This window comes from Alosa sapidissima, chromosome 10 (assembly GCF_018492685.1).
Source record: "Alosa sapidissima isolate fAloSap1 chromosome 10, fAloSap1.pri, whole genome shotgun sequence".
NCBI lineage: Eukaryota > Metazoa > Chordata > Actinopteri > Clupeiformes > Clupeidae > Alosa > Alosa sapidissima.
This window is the reverse complement of record NC_055966.1, coordinates 29,487,574-29,507,449: the sequence shown is the minus strand read 5'-3', so window position 1 is coordinate 29,507,449 and position 19,876 is coordinate 29,487,574. Positions and strand designations below refer to the sequence as shown.

At 45.4% G+C, this 19,876-nt stretch overlaps 1 protein-coding gene across 8 annotated transcripts; it reads left to right on the top strand.

Annotated features, from left to right (window-relative positions):
• The first annotated feature begins 866 nt into the window (after positions 1-866).
• LOC121721075 (histone-lysine N-methyltransferase SETDB1-B-like) lies at positions 867-19,680 on the top strand. 8 transcript variants are annotated; one of them, XM_042107668.1, is made up of 26 exons: positions 867-1,077; positions 1,879-1,967; positions 2,246-2,425; positions 2,761-2,974; positions 3,208-3,371; positions 3,462-3,505; positions 5,095-5,407; positions 5,701-5,902; positions 6,497-6,570; positions 6,770-6,960; positions 7,134-7,263; positions 7,511-7,655; positions 8,634-8,774; positions 9,246-9,555; positions 10,644-10,996; positions 11,448-11,564; positions 12,647-12,816; positions 13,504-13,746; positions 14,159-14,323; positions 14,819-15,018; positions 15,350-15,372; positions 15,633-15,663; positions 15,950-16,037; positions 16,953-17,230; positions 18,123-18,211; positions 19,409-19,680. In XM_042107668.1, the coding sequence occupies exons 2-26, from the start codon at positions 1,889-1,891 to the stop codon at positions 19,524-19,526; spliced, it is 4,062 nt and encodes a 1,353-aa protein (XP_041963602.1). In that variant the 5' UTR covers positions 867-1,077; positions 1,879-1,888; the 3' UTR covers positions 19,527-19,680. The 8 variants fall into 8 exon arrangements, with proteins under 8 accessions (XP_041963602.1, XP_041963600.1, XP_041963606.1 ...); XM_042107666.1 differs by having other exon boundaries at positions 1,876-1,967; XM_042107670.1 differs by lacking the exon at positions 867-1,077 and adding an exon at positions 1,097-1,407 and having other exon boundaries at positions 1,876-1,967.
• Positions 19,681-19,876: the final 196 nt, after the last annotated feature.

The window sequence follows — 19,876 nt, the reverse complement described above, 5'->3', positions numbered from 1 at the left end:
TTCATTGGCCTGATTAAGTTTCGATTTCTGGAGCTCACAAGCCAACGGAGAGTTGCTAGACTAGCCCTGGCAGCAAATGTCATTTGCGGCCGCTAGGGGCGCGTCTAGATTTCTAGGCTACCAATACCATACCATAGCATAAACATATTTTCTGCTTTGCACATTGTTTGCCGTTCTGCAACACACAAAGTGAAATCTCCTGTTATCATTGTGAAAACACTTCTATTCAAAATGCCAAGCACATCTGGTAATTGGTAAAACCCACACCCATACTGTACCTGAACACACTTACAGAGAAAACTGAACACCAATTAGTCCCCTATTCATAGTATTCCTATAAGATTACTATAATATTTTGTCCCAAAACACTACAAGAGAAAAGCAATAGGGGTCTGCAGAACAGCCTACTTCGCTATGCCAAAGTCCTTTCTTACTCCATTGACGAGTAGGACTTGCCTAAAAGGACTGGCGCAGCGTAGGCCTAGGCTGTTCTAAAATCAGTGGAACCTACAGACCCTTAGTGGCTTATTGCTATTCTAAAACGGTTACTACATAGCCTATATCTGGCAAGATTTCATAAAATAAAGGCTAAGCAACAAGACATTTATTCCTAACGGATTTAGATAATAGGCCTAATTCTTCCGCCAAGAAATATATTTCCTCTATCTGCCTAGGCCTAGGCTGTGTGTAGTAAAACATACCTCATATCTTTGCAAGTTTTCACCACTAATAGACAAGAGTGAAAGGCCTATTACCTTGACTAACTTTCTTTCTACTTGCCTAGGGCACCCACTTCAGGTCTACCACTTTGATGTCCCTGCTATGACTCCAGGAAAACCCGCCTAAAGTAGTGCCAATCAACTCAGAATGGGATGCGGATTGGACCAGGGGCGGGTTCAGTTTGCATGCTTGCTGTGTGGTTAGATGAGTTGCTTTCAGTCATGAAAAATAGAAAATCATCGAAAAATTGAAATTGCACAACGATTCTGTACATACACGCATGTCGTCTCACGAATACGTGAACAAACGATGATCCTTACTGTGGTATTCAAATATTCAGAGAAGTAAAGAAATAAGGTAAGACTTTGATTCTAATATTTTTTGAGCTAACTGCAAGTTGGCTAATCGCACACATAGAATCTAAGCTTATAGAAGCTACAATCGTTTGACTAATTGTGAGTTCATGTTAAAGAGAGACCATAGTTTACATAATTAGTCGTTCTATCGTTCCAAGTTTATAACAGGCCAAAATAATCTGCAGTTTAGGTCAAAGCCAGAAGTTGCGCTAATTTGCTAACCCGACATTGTTCGCAAGGAATTCTGGGATTTGTATATAAGCATACTTTTTTTTGTCATTGTCACTGCTTGATGAATACACGACGATTTCAGATGTATTGCATATTAAAGGTAGTTTAGATATAAAAAAAAAAAAACGGAATCACTCTTATTTCTCTAAGAGTAAAAACCTTAGTAAAAGATCAGGGGCAGCAAATCTACAATTCTGAACACGTCAGTCCCGTGGAGTGCAGCAGCAGCACGTTCCAAAACAAAGTGCTATAGAACTGTAAATGTAGTACATATTCAATTTGCACGATACGTTTTGATAGATAGGAGTAGTCTGTGTGTATGTAGTAAATATGCCATGTGATTTTGTACTCTGGACTTTGTGAACTGTTGCCATGAAGTCGAATAGCTAGCCAGTGAATTAGCTAGTGGCACTGGCTACACATAGCTAACGTTAACGTTAGGTAGCCATGGCTGCAGCCACTGAGTGTTTCTTGACTGTTGTTAAATGTGTAGTTATAGTTATAATGTAGTTATATAATCTTCGTCACTTTTAAAGTCGTTGCATGTTAACACGTGAGTCATTTGCAGCAGGTAGTTTTACATGCCACGAAAAGGGAAAAAGTCTGAGGTTAAGAAGAAACGCTGGCAAAAGTACAAGCTCTCTGGCTGCGGAACGTCAGGTAACCGTTTACACGAGAAGGTAATGTTAATGTTAACTGGTGTAGTGTATCTTACTTACCTGGACTGAAGAAGATGGCATTTGAGCGTTTCTTTCATACAGCCAGACTGACGTGAGTTATTCTAGAGATTAGACACTGTTGTAAGTGGTGTAGCCCAAATAAATGGAGTCATGTTCAACGTTATGGAACTTGATCCTGAATGTGTTGCTTTTTTTCCCCTCCATGTTCTGATGCAGTATCCTAAAATACTGTGGATCTAACTTAATGCTTTTTTATAGATGGAAGTGAGGGTCTACCACAGTCTTCTGACTGGGCTCAGTCCCAAAGGAAAGCAGAGGCAGCGCTCAGTCTTTACCGGCCTTTATTGTCAACCTATAAGAAATATGGCAAACTATACAGGAGAAGGTGGAAGAGGAAAGAATCTCGCAAAAGGGGACTAGGGATAAAAGATTTTTCACGTAAGGATATTGAATTGATCAGGGTCAGCAAAGCCACCAAAAATGTAGCCACATGTAGTACCTTTATTCTCAGTGTATAATGTAGCTGTTGTAAGATAAGATAAGATCAATGCAAGTAGCTTAAGTTGGTGGCGGATTGGATCTCTCACTCTAGACGATCCTGTCCCGCTCCTGCAAAGACACGACATGGGATTTCAGTCTCACTTCTGCCTGCTTCCTTGGATATGTGACATTCGTAAAAACCACCAACCTTACACCTGTTTGTGTATAACATGAGATATTAACCCTTGGTTTCTCTCTCCCCACCTGCTACTTGCCCTCCATCTCTCTCTCAGGACTGATGGAGATGGAGATGGAGGTGGACTTGGAGGGTCTGGAGGAGGAGCTGGGGGTGTCGCTGGACGAGCTGAAGCAGTGGATCGAGGAGCAGGTGGAGCAGAGTGAGGCGGTGCAGCAGCGGAAGGCCCAGCTGGCCGAGCTCTCCGACTGGGTGGAGCAGAAGGAGAAGGAGGTGGCTGCCGTGGATAGCCTCTGCCTCAATGCTTCAGAGTGAGTGTGTGTACATGTGTGTGTGTGTGTGTGTGTGTATGTGTATGTGTGCTTTTATAGTACTGAGCTCTCAAACAGGGTTGAGAGGTTGGGGGTGGGCAGTCAGGATGTGGTCAGAATGAATAAGTGTGTGTGTTTTGATCTGTTGGAAAGTGTAAAGAGCAGGTCAAACAGATGTACAGTAGTGTTACTGATATGTGTGTCTGTGTTTGTGTGTGTGTGTGTGTTTGTAGATCTGTTGGAGAGTGCGAGGAGCTGGTCAAACAGGTGTACACTAAGATGGGTCTGACGTACCGAGAGAGCAGTTCGGAGGATGAAGGAGGCGGTGTTGTTGAGGCTTCGGAGGTCATTGAGATCGATGATGACGACGACGATGACGTGATTGCTGTGGGGTGTGGTGAGTTTGCCTCTTACCTGCTGCTCTCTGAGCTGTCATTTTGTGTGAGTAGTTCATACAGTAGGTATTTAATTTGTTTGTTTGTTACAGTGGTCCCACCGAAGAAAATCACCACACCAGGGAAAGACTCTGTGGTAAGACAATTTCCTCAATGTGTGTGTGTGTATATGTGTGTGTCCATACTTGTATTTGTACACGTCTTGGAGCATGTCTTACTATGCAGTTGTTTAGCTTAATTTACCTTAAAGGTGCCCTGCCACACAAAACCGTTTTTACTTGCATTTTTTTTTATAGACAAGGTCTATATGTGTCTGTGCCATGTCGTGAATGTGAAAATAAACAGCTACCTCCTTCGTCAGCTCTAGCCTCTGAAAAGAAAAAGCAGAGAAATTAGGCCAATTGCAAAAGCTCTTCAGATTGACGTGGAATTGATGAGCTCATTACTATTCATGAGCTCGCCCAGTTTAGACCGTGCCCACAAAATTCGTTTAGCTCTGTGACAGTTTTCGTAGGCCTATGCAAGGATGGCTGAATGTCAACGGGCTATGCACGAATAGAACTTCAACAATGCATTTTGCCCAAGAACCCAGACAATGCTATAGGCTTTGCAAAAAGGTTGCTGTTGAAGAGTGGAGCAGTAGGCTACCATCGCAGCAGTCTACGACCAGTGCCCATAAGTAAAACGTTATTGTCAACTCAAGGAGGTGCTACAGGTTTAATGAACTCGCTAGCCTAGCAGGTTTTATTTATGCACATTTGGACAATGCTAGCACTCGCTAGCCAAGCTAAGTTCATGCCATGAAGCTTAAATTAGTTGATAACGGCTGTCATGTTATGGAGGAAACCTACTAGCTTTTAGCCAATCAGAGTCAAGCAGCTTAGCTCGTTGAATATTAATGAGAACTGGTGCAAATCGAGTCTTCATGCAGGCTTTCAATACCATGCTAGAATGGCTTGAAACAAGGTAACCAAGGCATGTTTTCCACAAAAAATGTTACAGAGTCCATGGTAGAACTATAGACATTACCACAAAGTAATGAAATACGTGTGGCAGGGCATCTTTAACTTAACAGCTTCAGAGTCATTGGAATGGTTATATTACTTTTTCTGGGGTAAATGGTGGTCGTCTAGCGTCCCCCTAGCGCCTGTGTTGGAATGTGCAAGATGTGTATATATATGTGTATATTTATGTGTATAAAAAGGATACCTTCTTGTATGTGATTTCTGCAACAGTGGTACTGAAAATGTGTTGATGGCATACTTGTTGCTGTAGTGTAGGCTAAACCAATGTCACACAGTAGCCTATAGCTACAGAAACCACTTAATTGATGTGATAATGATGACTTGTTAAATGTATGTATATTTATTAAACATCAGAGTAATTTATTTTGTCAGTCATCATGTTCATTTTGATGTAATGAAAGTTAAACCATAGCCCATGCAGACAAAATTCCTCATCTGCCGTGAGTCACGTCAGCTGGTGTCTCCAGGGTCGTCTTTTTTCGAGCTCCTCCCAGCTGACTGGCAGATCATGTGGACAGTCAGGCCCAATCGATTATTTAATAAATAAATGTGTGTGTGGGATTGCATGTCTTTGTGTCTTCAATTATGTTGTGTTCATATGTGTACCTCTGTGTGTGTGTGTGTGTGCGTGTGCACGTGCGCATTGTGTGTGTGTCTGCGCGTGTGTGTGTGTGCGCGCGTGTGTGTGTGCGTATTGTAGCTGAAGGAGGCGTCTGCAGCACTCCAGCGTAGTTCCCAGCAGGTCCAGAAGCTGGCTCAGACGGTCACGAGCCCGACGGCCCCCTCTCCCTCCGTTGGCTCCAGCCCCCAGAAGTCCCCCATGGGCCCAACTCCGCTGCGTTCAGGGGGACTCAACGTCCCAGCCGTGTTTGTCTCGCAGGCACCCCGCAACGCTCCCACCCAGCCCAACGCCAACCTCAAGGAGGACACCATGAAGGTGGACATGACTATCCTGGGCAAGAAACGGACCAAAACATGGCACAAAGGCACCCTCATCGCCATCAAGGCCATAGGTGAGTTGGCAGTGTTGACACACACACACACACACACAAAAATACACAAACCTATTCTGTACATACGTTTACTCACAAACCACCATAGTACTCATACCTTATACTTGGACAGACAGGCCTGTGTATGAATCAGTACTTCTGTACACACTATGCAGAACATTTGTATACTCGCACACACACTCACAAAGGCACAGAGAAAGACATTGATATCCTCCTATTTGAAATATAGGAAGGTGTGTGTGTAAAGCAAGTGTACAATAATGTCAGTTGGTGTGCTCTGCTTTGCTTCCTAGGTAGCACTTTTAAATATAAGGTGAAGTTTGAGAACAAGGGGAAGAGTTTGCTGTCTGGCAACCACGTGGCGTTTGACTACAACCCCACCCTGGAGCGGCTCTATGTGGGCGCCCGCGTCGTAGCCAAGTACAAGGATGGCAACCAGGTGTGGCTGTACGCTGGTGTCGTTGCGGAGATGCCCAACAGCAAAAACCGCATGAGGTAAGGAGAGATGAGGAGGAGGTGCGGAGATGAGTGGGGTGAGAAATAGTGTGTGTGTGTGTGTGAGGGAGAGAGAGACACACACAAGGTAGTACAAGCTATGCCATCATTATCTTTGAAAAGGGGTAAAGCTTGGGGAAACTATTAAGAGAAATTGGAGCCCATTGCTCAGATTTGCTAGCCTGACGAGGCAGACCCACATCAAGATGTAGGGTCTGGGAACTTACCATTGGCAGTGCTCAATCCGAGGGGCGGGATAAAGAGTCCCATGCATTTTCCCACCAGCAGAGCTAGTTGGCTAGTTGATCAAAGTTAACTATAGAATCTTTGCTGAAGCATAGACAGTAAAAGAAGGTCTCAGGGGAAAGACTACAACCAGATTGTAAACAGACCCCCTTTCCGTTTCCGGTAGCGCAATATTATCAATGAGCAATGAGTCTTACAACAGAAATCAATGGGATTTTACTAAATGGCAAATAAAACACGACAGAAACGGTATTTCGCTACACTGCTTGTTTTGGAACATCAACGAACACCACTAACCTACAGATTTGCTGTTTTTGATCCCTAATCAGGTTTGTTTTGTTCTTGTAGGTTCCTGATCTTTTTCGATGATGGGTATGCCTCCTATGTCAGCCTGCCAGAGCTCTTCCCAGTCTGCAGACCAAGTAAAGACCCTTCTCCTGCCCTAGATCTCATGATCTATTTTGTTTATTCTCTACACTAAGTCTCATCATTTTGCACCATACACCCTCCATTCCTTACCTGTATACCTCTTCCTCCTCTTCCCCCTCTCTTTACTGGCATTCTTCCTCCACTCCACCTCCTCCTCCTCCTCTCCTCCCTCTCCTTACCTCCTACCTCCAGTGAAGCAAACGTGGGAGGACATTGAGGATGCGTCGTGCAGGGACTTCATCCAGGAGTACATCACGTCCTACCCCAACCGGCCCATGGTGCTGTTGAAGCCGGGCCAGCTCATCAAGACCGAGTGGGAGGGCACGTGGTGGCGCAGCCGCGTGGAGGAGGTGGACGGCAGCCTTGTCAAGATCCTCTTCCTGGTCAGACTCCCATCACTTCCTGTCTGGGAGCCCTGTGGGATTTTTTGTTAGACAGCTTTCAGAGGGGGTTCATGTCATACAATAGTTTGTAATGTAATAAGCAGGTGATTAATTGCTGTGTGTGTGTGTGTGTGTGTGTGTGTGTGTGTGTGTGTGTGTGTGTGTGTGTGTAGGATGATAAGCGCAGTGAGTGGATCTACCGTGGTTCTACACGCCTGGAGCCCATGTTCAACTTGAAGATGAACACTGCTAACAACCAGGAGAAGAAAGTGGCAGGACAGCTGAGGACTCGGCCCAATATGGGTAATGTGTGTGTGTGTGTGTGTGTGTAACACCTGGGCTGAGAGAGGGTGATTAAGAGTGTGTGAGAATATGGGTAACTGTTCGGCTGAGTGAGTGAGAGCACGAGTGATCAAGTCTGTTGGAGTGGGTCAAATTCAAATGAGTGTTGCTCCTAAAGCCCATGTACGCAAGGATGCAAACTTACATGCAAAGCAATATAATAAATGAAATCAACAAATAAACTAAAACTAACAAAATGACCCGACAGGAGCCTTGAGGAGTAAAGGTCCTGTGGTCCAGTACACCAGTGATATAAGGGCAGCGGCCCAGACCGTCGTCCAGAGACCCCTCACCACCCAGCCTGCTCCCCCAAAACCGGTCCCCACCACCCCCACACAGACGCCCCGCCCAGAGTGAGTACAGGCGGCCCTCTCCATTGGCTGGACAGACTTCCAGATCACACTGATAGATACATTGTCATTGTCATACATTGTCACAGATAATAAGTAGAGAATAGTTTGTTTTGTTTATGCAACCAAACTTTGAAGGTATGAATGTAACCCAGCTTTGAATGTCTCTGAAGAATCCCTCTAATTCTGTTTTGGGTTTAATATCCTTCAAACCAAACTGCACTCAAAACCAAACCATGATGAGTGAGTGAGTGTATTAAATGGTATTGTAGATTTGGTCTCTGACATTCAGTGTTTCCCACAGAATTGAATTCTATTTGTGGTGGTAGGCTTGCAGAATTAACTTGAATGCAACAGTTTTTAACAAATTAACGCAGCGTGGTTATGATGCAGATTTAAGCACGGTTTAGCCAGTCAGTTTAGCCAATTGCAGGATTGTTAATGTTTTCTTTAAACCTGCATGTAGGTTTGTTGAGAGACAAGGAGAGGCTGCACAAAGGTGTACATAGCTCTTCAAAGAACAAATTCCATCCAATTTAAACAGTACAACATGGAAAATCATTGTATGGTGGTCAGTGTTGATATTGTGGTGGGCTGCCACAAATAAGTCAATGTATGGGAAACACTGGACATTCTTTGAATTCTGTCAGTAGTAATTGTTGGCAGATCTATTCTACTTCATTATCTTGTGACCTGTTGTTATTGTAATTTATTTATTTATTTCTGCAGGGACAGTGCAAAAAAAAACATAAACCTTTACAAAACTAGGATAGATGCATTGTGCCAGGTTTTAGCAAATCTTTCTAATTTGCGCCCGTAGTCCCTGGGCAGATGGGTGGAACAGTAAAATACTCACTAAGACAGATGAGAAGAAAGTACAGCTACACCAGGTCCTAAAAATCTTCCAAAGCTGTTTGCTAGTTGTTCAGTGATGTGTCTGAGTATGTGTCTGAACTCTCTCCACCCCTCCCTCCTCTACAGGAGCCCAGACAGCCGCTTTAAGTACCAGGTGGCGAAGAAGAGCACCACGCCCTACATTCCCCAGCGCCCGGGCCTGCTCCCCGCCCACCAGGCGTCCATCAAAACCGTCGTGCCCATTCCCAGCCAGGGCACCCCATCCAGGTGGGGGTCAGCAGATATGATATTCAAAAACCAGCCAGTCAGGAGGGCCTTATGCACTCACATTGGGCTACAAGTTTTCCTGTAGCCTAGCTGGTAAAGCAAGCTACAAACTTGCACAATGTTCAGGGTATGGCACACAGGGAACCCATACTCATACAATGTCTAGCTGCACACTGACGAGGTAAACATCATCTTTAAATGCCTCTATGACTAGAGGAGTGACTGTTGGCTGGTTGTATTATAATGGGGTGGCATGGCCTGCTAATACTTGCATACTCTGGAATATGAAGGCAATATTCCCCCACTTCTAACACTTCTCTCCCTTCCTCTCTCTTCCTCTCTCTCTCTCTCTCTCTCTCTCTCTCTCTCTCTCTCCTTCTCACCATCCCTCTCTCGCTCCCGTCCTCTTTCCCACCTGCTCTACCTCCCTCCATCCCTCTCTCTCTCTCCGTCCCTCCCTCCTTCTCTCAGGTACTTTCTGGTCCAGGCGGGTGCGGTGCAGGCCTTGTCGACAACAGTTGTCCCTCCCCAGCCACCGTCCTTCCAGGTGCCCCCCCTCCCCCCGCCGCCCTCCACCTTCCTCAACGAGCGAATCCCACAGGAGCCGTCCTACCAGGCGCCCAACGACCGCCTCTTCTACATGGCGCACACCTGCTCGCCCGAGTGTCTCAGGCGCGTCCGACCGGCACAGGTCGACAAGTACCGCAGGCGCAACCCACTGCTCACTCCCCTGCTCTACGAGTTCCGCCGCATGACCGGACGCAAGCGCCTCAACCGCAAGGTACGTTACCATAGAAATGCACACCCTGCCACTTGTGTACACTCTGATCCATAACCATGGAAACAACATACAGTACACATGCTTCACCACATCTAACAAATAGGGCTGTAACGATACACCAACGTTTTTTTGGAGGGGGCTAGACATTTTATTAAATAACATTTCAATAGCCTACCTTAGAACACTTAGAATATAATATATCTGTATTGTTTTATATCCTGATATAAAAAGAGAGAATACTGATTGTCTGATATTTATGACCGCACACTTTATGCAGATTAGCCTATAGCCTAGGCCTACTATTTTTATTACTCTACTTCTTTAATTCAGCTGTCTGGTTGAAGCCTGTAAATATTTTAAACAAATTAGCATATAGTTGGCTTATCATAGTCTACTGACTATTCAGTTTCCCCATGTGTGTTTAAGTTTCAAGGTAATATTGTTCTCCTTGGGACAGGCCCTTTTGGGAAACATTGGTATTGAGATGATCAGTCAACTTGAATGCAAGAGTTTTAAATATGTGCAGCATGCTAGCAATGATGCTAAGCGGATTTAATATTAATTTAGCTAGTCGTTTTCTATGCATCCTTGCTTTCACAATTGTGAATGTTTTATTTGGATTGTGATGGCCGAGTCACGCGTGTCCATTGAGCGAGCGAGCGAGCGAGAGCGGGGCAAGGAGAGGGGGTTTACTTCTATGCTGTTTGGTAAATGTGAACACGCATCGAAACACATATCGTTACAACCCTACGAACAAAGCATACTTACCCCTTTCATGTCAACTCTAAAAACTGCTTACTTTTACTTTGACCGAGGCTGTTGCTGAAATCTCTCTTAATGCAGCATAATATTGTTTCATGTTTGGAGGAGTATCTTTACACCCAAAGTGTCTTTGGCTGAGTTTTGGGTTACGCCCCTTTTACACAGTTCCCCTATCTAAATAATCTCTTAATGTTTCTGTGATAGTAGTTTAGTAATAATCCATTTTTGGTGTAGTTAGCATTGCTGCCTGCTGTTTGCTGGTACTTGGCGTTGCTCTCTGGCGACTCGTTTTGTGAGTGTGAAGTGCTCTTCCTGTCCTCTGTTAGATGTCCTTCCACGTGATCTACAAGGCTCCGTGTGGGCTGTGTCTGCGGAACATGGCGGAGATCGAGCGCTACCTGTTCCAGACACACTGCGACTTCATCTACCTGGAGATGTTCTGCCTGGACCCCTACGTGCTGGTGGACCGCCGCTTCCAGCCACAGCGGCCCTACTACTTCATCCGCGACATCACCTTAGGCAACGAGGACATTCCGCTGTCGTGCGTCAACGAGATCGATACCACTCCACCGCCCGATGTCGTGTACAGCAAGGAGCGCATCCCTGCCGACGGCGTCTTCATCAACACTGACGAAGACTATCTGGTGGGCTGCGACTGCACCGACGGCTGCAAGGACAAGTGAGCGGGGCGCATGCACGCACACATTATAGATGCTGATAAAAACAAAAATATACACTTTAAGCCAAGATATACATATAAGCTTAGCTTAGAAGCTAAGATCGCTATATATTTGGAAAATCATGCATAAAAGATTGTGGACATTTTCAATGATGTGCAAGTTGAAAATGACGGGATATCCGATCTGCCTGTTTAGACTGCAGTCACATGGGCACATATCCGATTCATATCGGATTTATTTCCTCATATGAATGAGGCCTGAATCCGATCTGAACATATCGGAATCCATGCGCTTTTTTTCCTGTTACACGTCCATGTTGCAAATCGGAATTGGGTCCCATTTAACTGACAGTGTAAATGCAGCCTTAGACGTGTACCCATGCTGAGGCTTGTTCTCTTCCCTTCCCTTGTGTTTCTCACCTGGCCCTTTCCCATCTGGCGCCCCCTGCAGGTCGAAGTGTTCGTGTCACCAGCTGACCATACAGGCCACTGGCTGCACTCCTGGAGGCCAGCTCAACACCAGCGCCGGCTACACGCACAAGCGGCTGGACGAGTGCCTGCCCACAGGGTGAGTGAGTGTCTGTCCGCTGTCCTGCCTCGGTCTCTCGCACAGGGGGTCAGGGATCAGGCTAATGTCTAATGCTCATGTTCTACCTTTAGTGTCTCTCTTTCTATTTCTGTCTGCTGTGAGATCAGTTGTAACTGAGTCATTCCATCTAGAGGCCTCGTAGTGAGGAAGGTCATGAAGTTAGAGTGAACACAGACTTGCCACAGCTGACCAATTGTCCGGTAGTGACGTTGCCACTGCTCCATGATGCACCCGCTATGATGTGATTAATACAGTATGATATAATATTCATGATCAGTGATTTTATGAGTGTGTTTAGGAGTGTATTAATGTGTCATAATGCCCTCTCATTTTCCTGCACTCTCCCCCTCCCTGGATATACAGTATGTAAGGGATAATGGACAACATAGCGTTCGGTTCACAGAAAGAAATACACATTGGTGGTAAAACGGCCCCGATGTGACAGTGGATGCCGTTACATCTCGTACGTGCATTTCTTTCTGTGAACCAAACGGGGTGGAGTCCATTATCTCGCTTATTACACTGTTGCCACTTGCATTGTGTTCGTTTTCTGTTATAATTTAAACGTTTTATTCGCTAAAACTGTCTTGTTTGTACAACTACTTCTTTCCGCCACATATCAACTCATTTCTCAACTTGAAGGACAAACTGCCGTTACTAGTTCTAAATGGATGGTTGCTATGGCCAAAGGCCAGTCGTTAGTTCCATCTCTTCCATTGTCAAGCAGGCATATCCCAGGATTCTGAGCTTTGAAACATCACTATTTTACTTAGTCTACTGCAATGCAACTAGCTTAAAGTCACCATCATATTCAACAATGTTATGTTCTGAACGTCTGTATTTTACACCTCTGATGCAACGTGACGGTTAATTAAGTTCGGCGAATTAATATACAAGTGTGATACAGACAAAAAACTGGAGCTACTTCATAGGTGTGCAAATAACGTACAGTTAATACACGTTGTAAAGAACGCAGGACAATGGGAAATTCAACCATGCAGTGGAATAAGAGTATAATAACTGTGTTCTAACCTCTCTCCTGCTTCTCTCCCCTTCTGTAGGATCTATGAGTGTAATAAGCGCTGCCGCTGTAACCATCAGATGTGCACTAACAGGCTGGTGCAGCATGGCCTACAGGTGCGCCTGCAGCTGTTTAAGACCCAGAACAAGGGCTGGGGCATCCGCTGCCTAGACGACGTTGCTAAGGGCTCGTTTGTCTGTATCTATGCAGGTGAGGCTGATGTGACGTTCACTCTCCTACACAGTGACCTATCTTGATGCTGTATTACTATAACGTTCACTCCTATGCAGCGACCTGTCTTGATGCTGTATTACCAGACGTGACATTCACTCTCCTATGCAGCGACCTGTCTTGATGCTGTATTACCAGACGTGACATTCACTCTCCTATGCAGCGACCTGTCTTGATGCTGTATTACCAGACGTAACGTTCATCCTCCTACACAGCGACTTATCTTGATGTTGTATTACCAGACGTGACATTCACTCTCCTACGCAGCGACCTGTCTTGATGCTGTGTTACCATATGTAACGCTCACTCTCCTACGCAGCGACCTGTCTTGATTTTTTTTGGGAAAACTGATTCTTTTACTTCACTCCATTTCAGTCACATAACTTCCTGTCTCTGGTCACATAACTTCCTGATTTTTATTTTACTTTTATTATTTATTATTTACTTTTATTTTTATCCATTTCCTCATTTTATCAAATGTGTTGTTAATTTGTTTGTTTGATTGTGTTTTGTTTCTTGGGATTGTTTAACTGAGTGGTTTTTAACCAAGTGTTCTGAGATCATCGAGGTCAATGGTTCTGAGGTCAATGGTGATACTGCACTTTAAATAACAATAAATTGAATTGAATTGTTTTTCTCTCTCTCTTATCTCTCCCTTTTCTTCAGGCAAGATCCTAACAGACGACTTTGCGGATAAGGAGGGTCTAGAGATGGGCGATGAGTACTTTGCCAACCTGGATCACATCGAGAGCGTGGAGGCCTTTAAGGAGGGTTACGAGAGCGAGGCCCACTGCTCAGACAGCGAGGGCAGTGGAGTGGACATGAGTAGAGTCAAACTCAACGCCACCCCCACCCTGCAGGTCAAAGCCTCCGTCAAGAACGAGGACAGCAGCAGCAACGGCGGCAAAGGTGAGGGGTCACTGAAGCCTGTGTCTGTGATGGGGCCGCCCTCCTCTGTGTTGTCACATCCTCCTCCACAGTGTCATTTCCTCCTTTGTGGTGACATCGGACAGCAGTTTTGTAGCCTACTTTGTGCATTTGTTGTGTGCTCTTTGAGGTAAATAAACGTAAAGTACTACTATGACTGTCTTGAAAATTTCATACCTATAGTTGAAGAGCCAATAAAGTTGAAGTCAGTGTTTTTGGCTCAAAAAATGTCAACAAGACCTCAGCTTTTTCCTTCTATGTGTCTCTCCTTGGGACGCTGTCTAGGATCTTTGCTTGTGTCATGTTCTTTTCATAAAAGCTCATAGTGTACTCACATCTGGTGTGCTCTGCTTTGCGCGTGCGTGCGTGCGTGCGTGTGTGTGTGTTGGAGCAGGCAAAGATGATTCCTCAGGAGATGGAGAAGAAGACGAAAATGAGGACTCTAATGATGACGATGACGACAGCTCGGACGACACATTTGTGAAGGACCCGTACTACTCCTCCAGCTCTGTGTGGAGGAGCTACACCACACGCAGACAGGCCAAGGGCATTAAGGAAGGTGAGAGCAGAGAGTTATGGGAAATGAAGTCTTAATGTATAGAGGAACTATACCGCTCAAAGGGACTTGGAGGAAACTGAAGAGACAGAGAAGCATGGGGCGTGAATTGTGGGATATTAAGTAGCTAAAGTATCCCTAAAGTTCTCTAATACATCTCTTAATAATAATAATAATAATAATAATAATAAGCTTTATGTGTACAGCACCTTTCATACACAGAATGCAACTCAAAGTGCTTTACATTTGGAGCATGTAACACAATAATAGTCAGTCAGTAATAAAGTATCTGCCTACCTACCCAGCTAGCTACCTGCGTACCCCACCGACAGACTTAAGATAGCTACCTGCATACCCCATCAACAGACTAAGATAGCTACCTGCGTACCCCACCGACAGACTAAGGCCATAAAAGCCAGTAAGCAGAGGGGTTTGGAGGCAGATGGATCCTGGGATATGCGTGTAAAGGAGTGTGTGTGTGTGTGTGTGGCGTCTCAGGGAGCCAGGACAGTAAGGATGGCATGAGTGTGTTGACGGATGTGAAGGAGGAGCGTAAGCCGCCGCCCATGCCTGAGGAGAGCGGGAAGAGCAAGGTGGCCTCGTGGCTCAGCTCCTCCCCTGCCACCAGCAGCGCTGCCAAGACCGAGGGCATCAAGACCGAGGGCATCAAGACCGAGGGCATCAAGACCGAGAAGAAGGTAAGGGCACAAACACCTGTCGGGTGAGGCGGGTAGGGGCAGGGGGCAGAAGGACAGACATACCTGCTGGTTGAAGTTGCAGAATGTAATTTGCAATTTTGCAAAACTTGGAATACAATAGGTGACCTGAACAGTAGTACATGTAACACTATTGTCAATAGGAGAGGATGGGAAGAGTGTGGAGTGATTGAAGCGTTTAAAGTCAGGCTAGTTATACTTCAAAGATACCAATAGTTTATGTTGTGATCTGCTCATGTGATACTAAAAGGGATGCGTTTGAGGATGTAAATGTTGACTTAGTTCTCGTGTGTGTGTTTCTGTTTCTGTTTAGGAGCCAGTGGAGTCTAAGATAACGTGAGTAGCATCTAACTTTCCCTGCTCCACCCCATCCACCCCTCATTCTGTACTAAGCATAACACTTGCTATAAGTGCTCTTGTGTTTACGGTTCTATAGTTTACGGTTCTATAGGTGCTCTTGTGTTTACGGTTCTATGGGTGCTCATGTGTTTACGGTTCTATAGGTGCTCATGTGTTTACGGTTCTATAGGTGCTCTTGTGTTTACGGTTCTATAGGTGCTCATGTGTTTACGTTGCTTTGATGTTTGTTTTTGCAGTGTGAAAACGGAGGGAGGCAAAAAGGCAACGGTACCAACACCATAACATAACCATAAGTTCATCACTCACGCACACACACACACACACACACACACACACACACACACACACACACACACACACACACACACACACACACATTACTTGCAGCGTTCTATCCCCAAATGCTCTTATACACTCTGGAAGTGGTTGTCTTATTCTCTTGCTTCTGTCATATCGGTTTCTCAAGTCCTCCTGCCTTTTCTCTCTCTTTTCTCCCTCTTTCTCTTTTCTCCCTCTCCCCCATACCCTCTCCGTCTCCCTCTCCCTTTCTCAGGATGTGATGAGCCTCTCCGATAGTGACGATGTCCAGACCATCAGCTCAGGCTCAGACGACAACAAGGAGCGAGAGAAGAAGACGCAGGGTAAAGGCCTTGGCAAGCTACTGCTTCTGCTTCTGCTACTGCTACTGCTGCTGCTGCTGCTACTGCTTCTGCTTCTGCTGCTGCTGCTGCTGCTGCTGCTGCTGCTTCTGCTTCAGCTTCTGCTTCTGCTTCTGCTGCTGCTGCTGCTGCTGCTTCAGCTTCTGCTTCTGCGCGCTCTTCATGCACTCCCTTACGTGACTTGAACTTGGCAGATTCCACGGCAGCCCCTTAAGAGAAGAATACCTGCTGCTTATCACAGGCTGTTTCTCTACTGTTTTAAGATTTGAAATTGGCAGTAATATAATGAAAAGCATAATTCTGAGCTCTACTTTGTAGAGTGGAAGACAAATGTGGAGTACCAGTATGACTGGACCTCTAGTGTGCATGGCATGCTCATTGTTTTTTTTACAATGCTCTAAATTGGGAGGGGGGGAGGTGTAAAAAGACTGACATTTAGGGTAGTAGAAACTTGCGTTTGGTATCATTTTTTTTTTCTTTACTTACTATATTTTATTAATGTTGTGCCAATATTTGAGCTCTTCATATATAATGGACTTGAAAGATTTGTAGGATTTGAAACCATATAGCAGTCTTTCTAGATTTGTGTCCATTGTATGATAACACCCAGTTGCAGCAGGCAAAAGTTAATTGATTCCCCTTCGCTTTCACACAGAACTGAGAAAGACTGCCAAATGTCTGGTTTCAAGGTTTTGGTTTCTTTGTTCTGAATGTACTTTTCTTTAGAAAGGCACTAACATCTGAAGAAGCATCTGGTGCAGCAACCACTTTCCTGGATTCTGTCTGATTTGACACGGAATGACCCATAATCTCTCTCTCCTTTTCTCTTCCTCTTTCTCTCACTCCTTCTATCTCTCTGTCCATTTCTCTCTCCCTCTCTTCTTCACCTCTCTCCAGCTGTGGTGAAGAGGCAGGTGGCAGTGAAGTCCACGCGGGGAATCGCTTTGAAGACAGCTCATGGCATGCTGGTGAAGACCGGGCCGGTGAAGAGCCAGGCAGAGAAGGCGCCCGTTGGGCCCCCACAGATTTCAGGAGGAGGAGGAGGCGGAGGAGGAGGCGGAGGAGGAGGAGGGGGCGACTCCGGCCCCAAGTCTACACGACAGTTCTTCGATGGTGAGGAGTCTTGTTATATCATTGACGCCAAACTGGAGGGAAACCTTGGACGCTACCTCAATGTAAGTACATTCTGTGGCTACTGTCTATATGCAGCTATTTTAATGCTGGTGTGTCATTTGAGAAGATATTTATCTTAGGAGGGTTTTCAACCAACTGAAGATGGGTTCTGTTAAGAATTCTTTGTGCATTCCAGTAAACCAGAGCCATAGAAAGAGAAAGTCGTGATTGGGGATTCATTTGGTCATGTGGTTTATGTGAACTTGAAATAGTTCCAGGAAGTGCTTGTATTTTGATTTTTTAATGTGTGAAATAAGGCTCAATAAAGACAGGTGTGGCCCTAGTGAATCAGCCTGCATTTCCACCAGTTTTGAACAGAACCAATGACAACAGGAGTTGCAAAATGAAAAATAATGACACTGATTCCACCTTTTTATAAGGCTTTATATACTCTGGGGGCATAATCATAATCATGCCCCCTGAGTGTAGCACTGTAGCTGCCTGGCTGATCTAGCTGTTGACTGCAGCAACTTGAGCTAGGTAGCACTGATGTTTTTTTTTTCCGTACTAACAGAACTTGGTGACCTTAAAAAAATTGGCCAGAATTCTCCTTTTAAGACCTAATTATTTTACACTCCCATTCTGGTTTGCAGGAGATAAGGGAAACAAATCGTTGTCAGCTCCAAATCAACTTTTCAAAGTTCTAAACCAATTTATTTGATCAACATGTTTCAAACCATTCAAAATGCTGGTGCGCATATCAGAAGGGTACTTGTTCTCTGTAGGTGGAAAAGGGCTGTCAATATAGGTAGTCTATCTTAAATGTAAACTGCTGTCAGCAAACAAAGTGTTAATGCCAAGCTTGGTCTGATTCTCAGTTGTGTCACGGAAGGATTTATTTGTTGTCCATTAACCACTCTCTCTGGCCCTCGTCTCTCCCTGTCTTACCTACAGCATAGCTGCAGTCCCAATCTCTTTGTACAGAATGTGTTTGTCGATACTCATGACCTGCGTTTCCCATGGGTAGCCTTCTTCGCCAGCAAGTGAGTATTTATGCAGGGTCTTAAAAACTAAAAGTCTCCCATGTAACTTGTGTTCCTGTGTGTTCCTGTGTGTTCCTGTGTGTGTCCGTGTGTGTCCGTGTGTGCCCGTGTGTGTTCCTGTGTGTTCCTGTGTGTCCGCGTGTGTCCGCGTGTGTCTGTGTGTGTTCCTGTGTGTCTGTGTGTGTCTGTGTGTGTTCGTGTGTGTCCCTGTGTGTCCCTGTGTGTCCGTGTGTGTCCGTGTGTGTCCGTGTGTGTCTGTGTGTCCGTGTGTGTCCGTGTGTGTCTGTGTGTGTTCCTGTGTGTGTCCGTGTGTGTCTGTGTGTGTTCGTGTGAGTTCCTGTGTGTCTGTGTGTGTTCCTGTGTGTCCGTGTGTGTTCCTGTGTGTCCGTGTGTGTTCCTGTGTGTCCGTGTGTGTTCCTGTGTGTGTATGCTGCCCACAGGCTGGGCCTCAAACACTGAATGTTAAAGGCCCAGGGCATTCCCAGTTGGAAGAGTGGCACAATTAGGCAATACTTCTTTCCCACAAACCCACAAATTCTGTAATTCTATAAAGGACCTATGAAGATCAGTTTACCAAGAGAAGTGAACTTTTTTGTTAATTTTTGTCATTGAGTTACCTAGTGAAGATGACACTTTTGTAGAAATTGAAAGGGAAAATGTCCCATCTCGACGTCCACAGAAATGCAGTTAGTCCAGATTAACTCTGACAAAACGTGTCGAAAGTGGAGCTAAAGCGGGAAGGTGTGCTGTTTACTGGCAATGATAACAGTGATGATAACTCCATAATCATTTTATTTTATGAGAGAGAGAGAGAGAGAGAATGAGAATGAGAGAGAGAGAGAGCGCAGTAAAAAAAAAGACTGATGGAGATGTTGATGAGGCAGAAGTTTCACAGACATGGTGTGACTTCAAACAGTTCAGTTACTGAGAACTTCATCTGTGCACTGACCCACCCATGTTTGTGTGTAAGATTGTACACATGGTGTTAAATTCGCATGAGTGTGCACGATGGCATGAACACATTGCCTGGTGTATTGCGTATCTTTGTGAAAAAAGGTATGGCCCCATGTATCAATATGTGTATGGTATGCCCGTGTAAGATCAACCTGTCTGTTGGTGTATGTTATATACTCGTGTGTGTGTGTGTGTGTGTGTGTGTGTGTGTGTGTGTGTGTGTGTGTGTGTGTGTGTCCTCAGGCGTATCCGGGCGGGCACAGAGTTGACATGGGATTATAACTACGAGGTTGGCAGTGTAGAGGGCAAGGAGCTGCTGTGCTGCTGTGGATCCACAGAGTGCAGGGGCCGCCTGCTGTAACTGTCCCAAACACCCGTCACGCACCGCAAAAACACTCCCACGGCACGAGGCGGCCTGAACGAACAGGACGAAGCAGAGGAGCGCAGAAACATGCAGCAGGGACAAGCAGGCGGACAATCTTACACACACACACACACACACACACACACACACAGGAAAAGCAACAAAGAACCGAGAGAGCTACACCGTGTAGGACTGATCTGGTGTGGGCCTGGACCCAGGTAACGCTCCAGAGTGGGCTTTCCTGGGCGGGGGAAGGGGGTCAAGAGGACACTAAGCATCAGGGGCTCTGGCTCTCCCTCTGGGTCTTAGAGGTTGCAGGCACACGGGGGAAGCAGAGAACACTGAGG

Coding starts and splice junctions, on each gene's coding strand:
- LOC121721075 (XM_042107668.1), top strand. CDS start 1,889: ATGCCACGAAAAGGGAAAAAGTCTGAGGTTAAGAAGAAACGCTGGCAA. Junction 7,264..7,510: donor GAGGACTCGGCCCAATATGG/GTAATGTGTGTG, acceptor ATGACCCGACAG/GAGCCTTGAGGAGTAAAGGT. Junction 13,747..14,158: donor CAGCAGCAACGGCGGCAAAG/GTGAGGGGTCAC, acceptor GTGTTGGAGCAG/GCAAAGATGATTCCTCAGGA.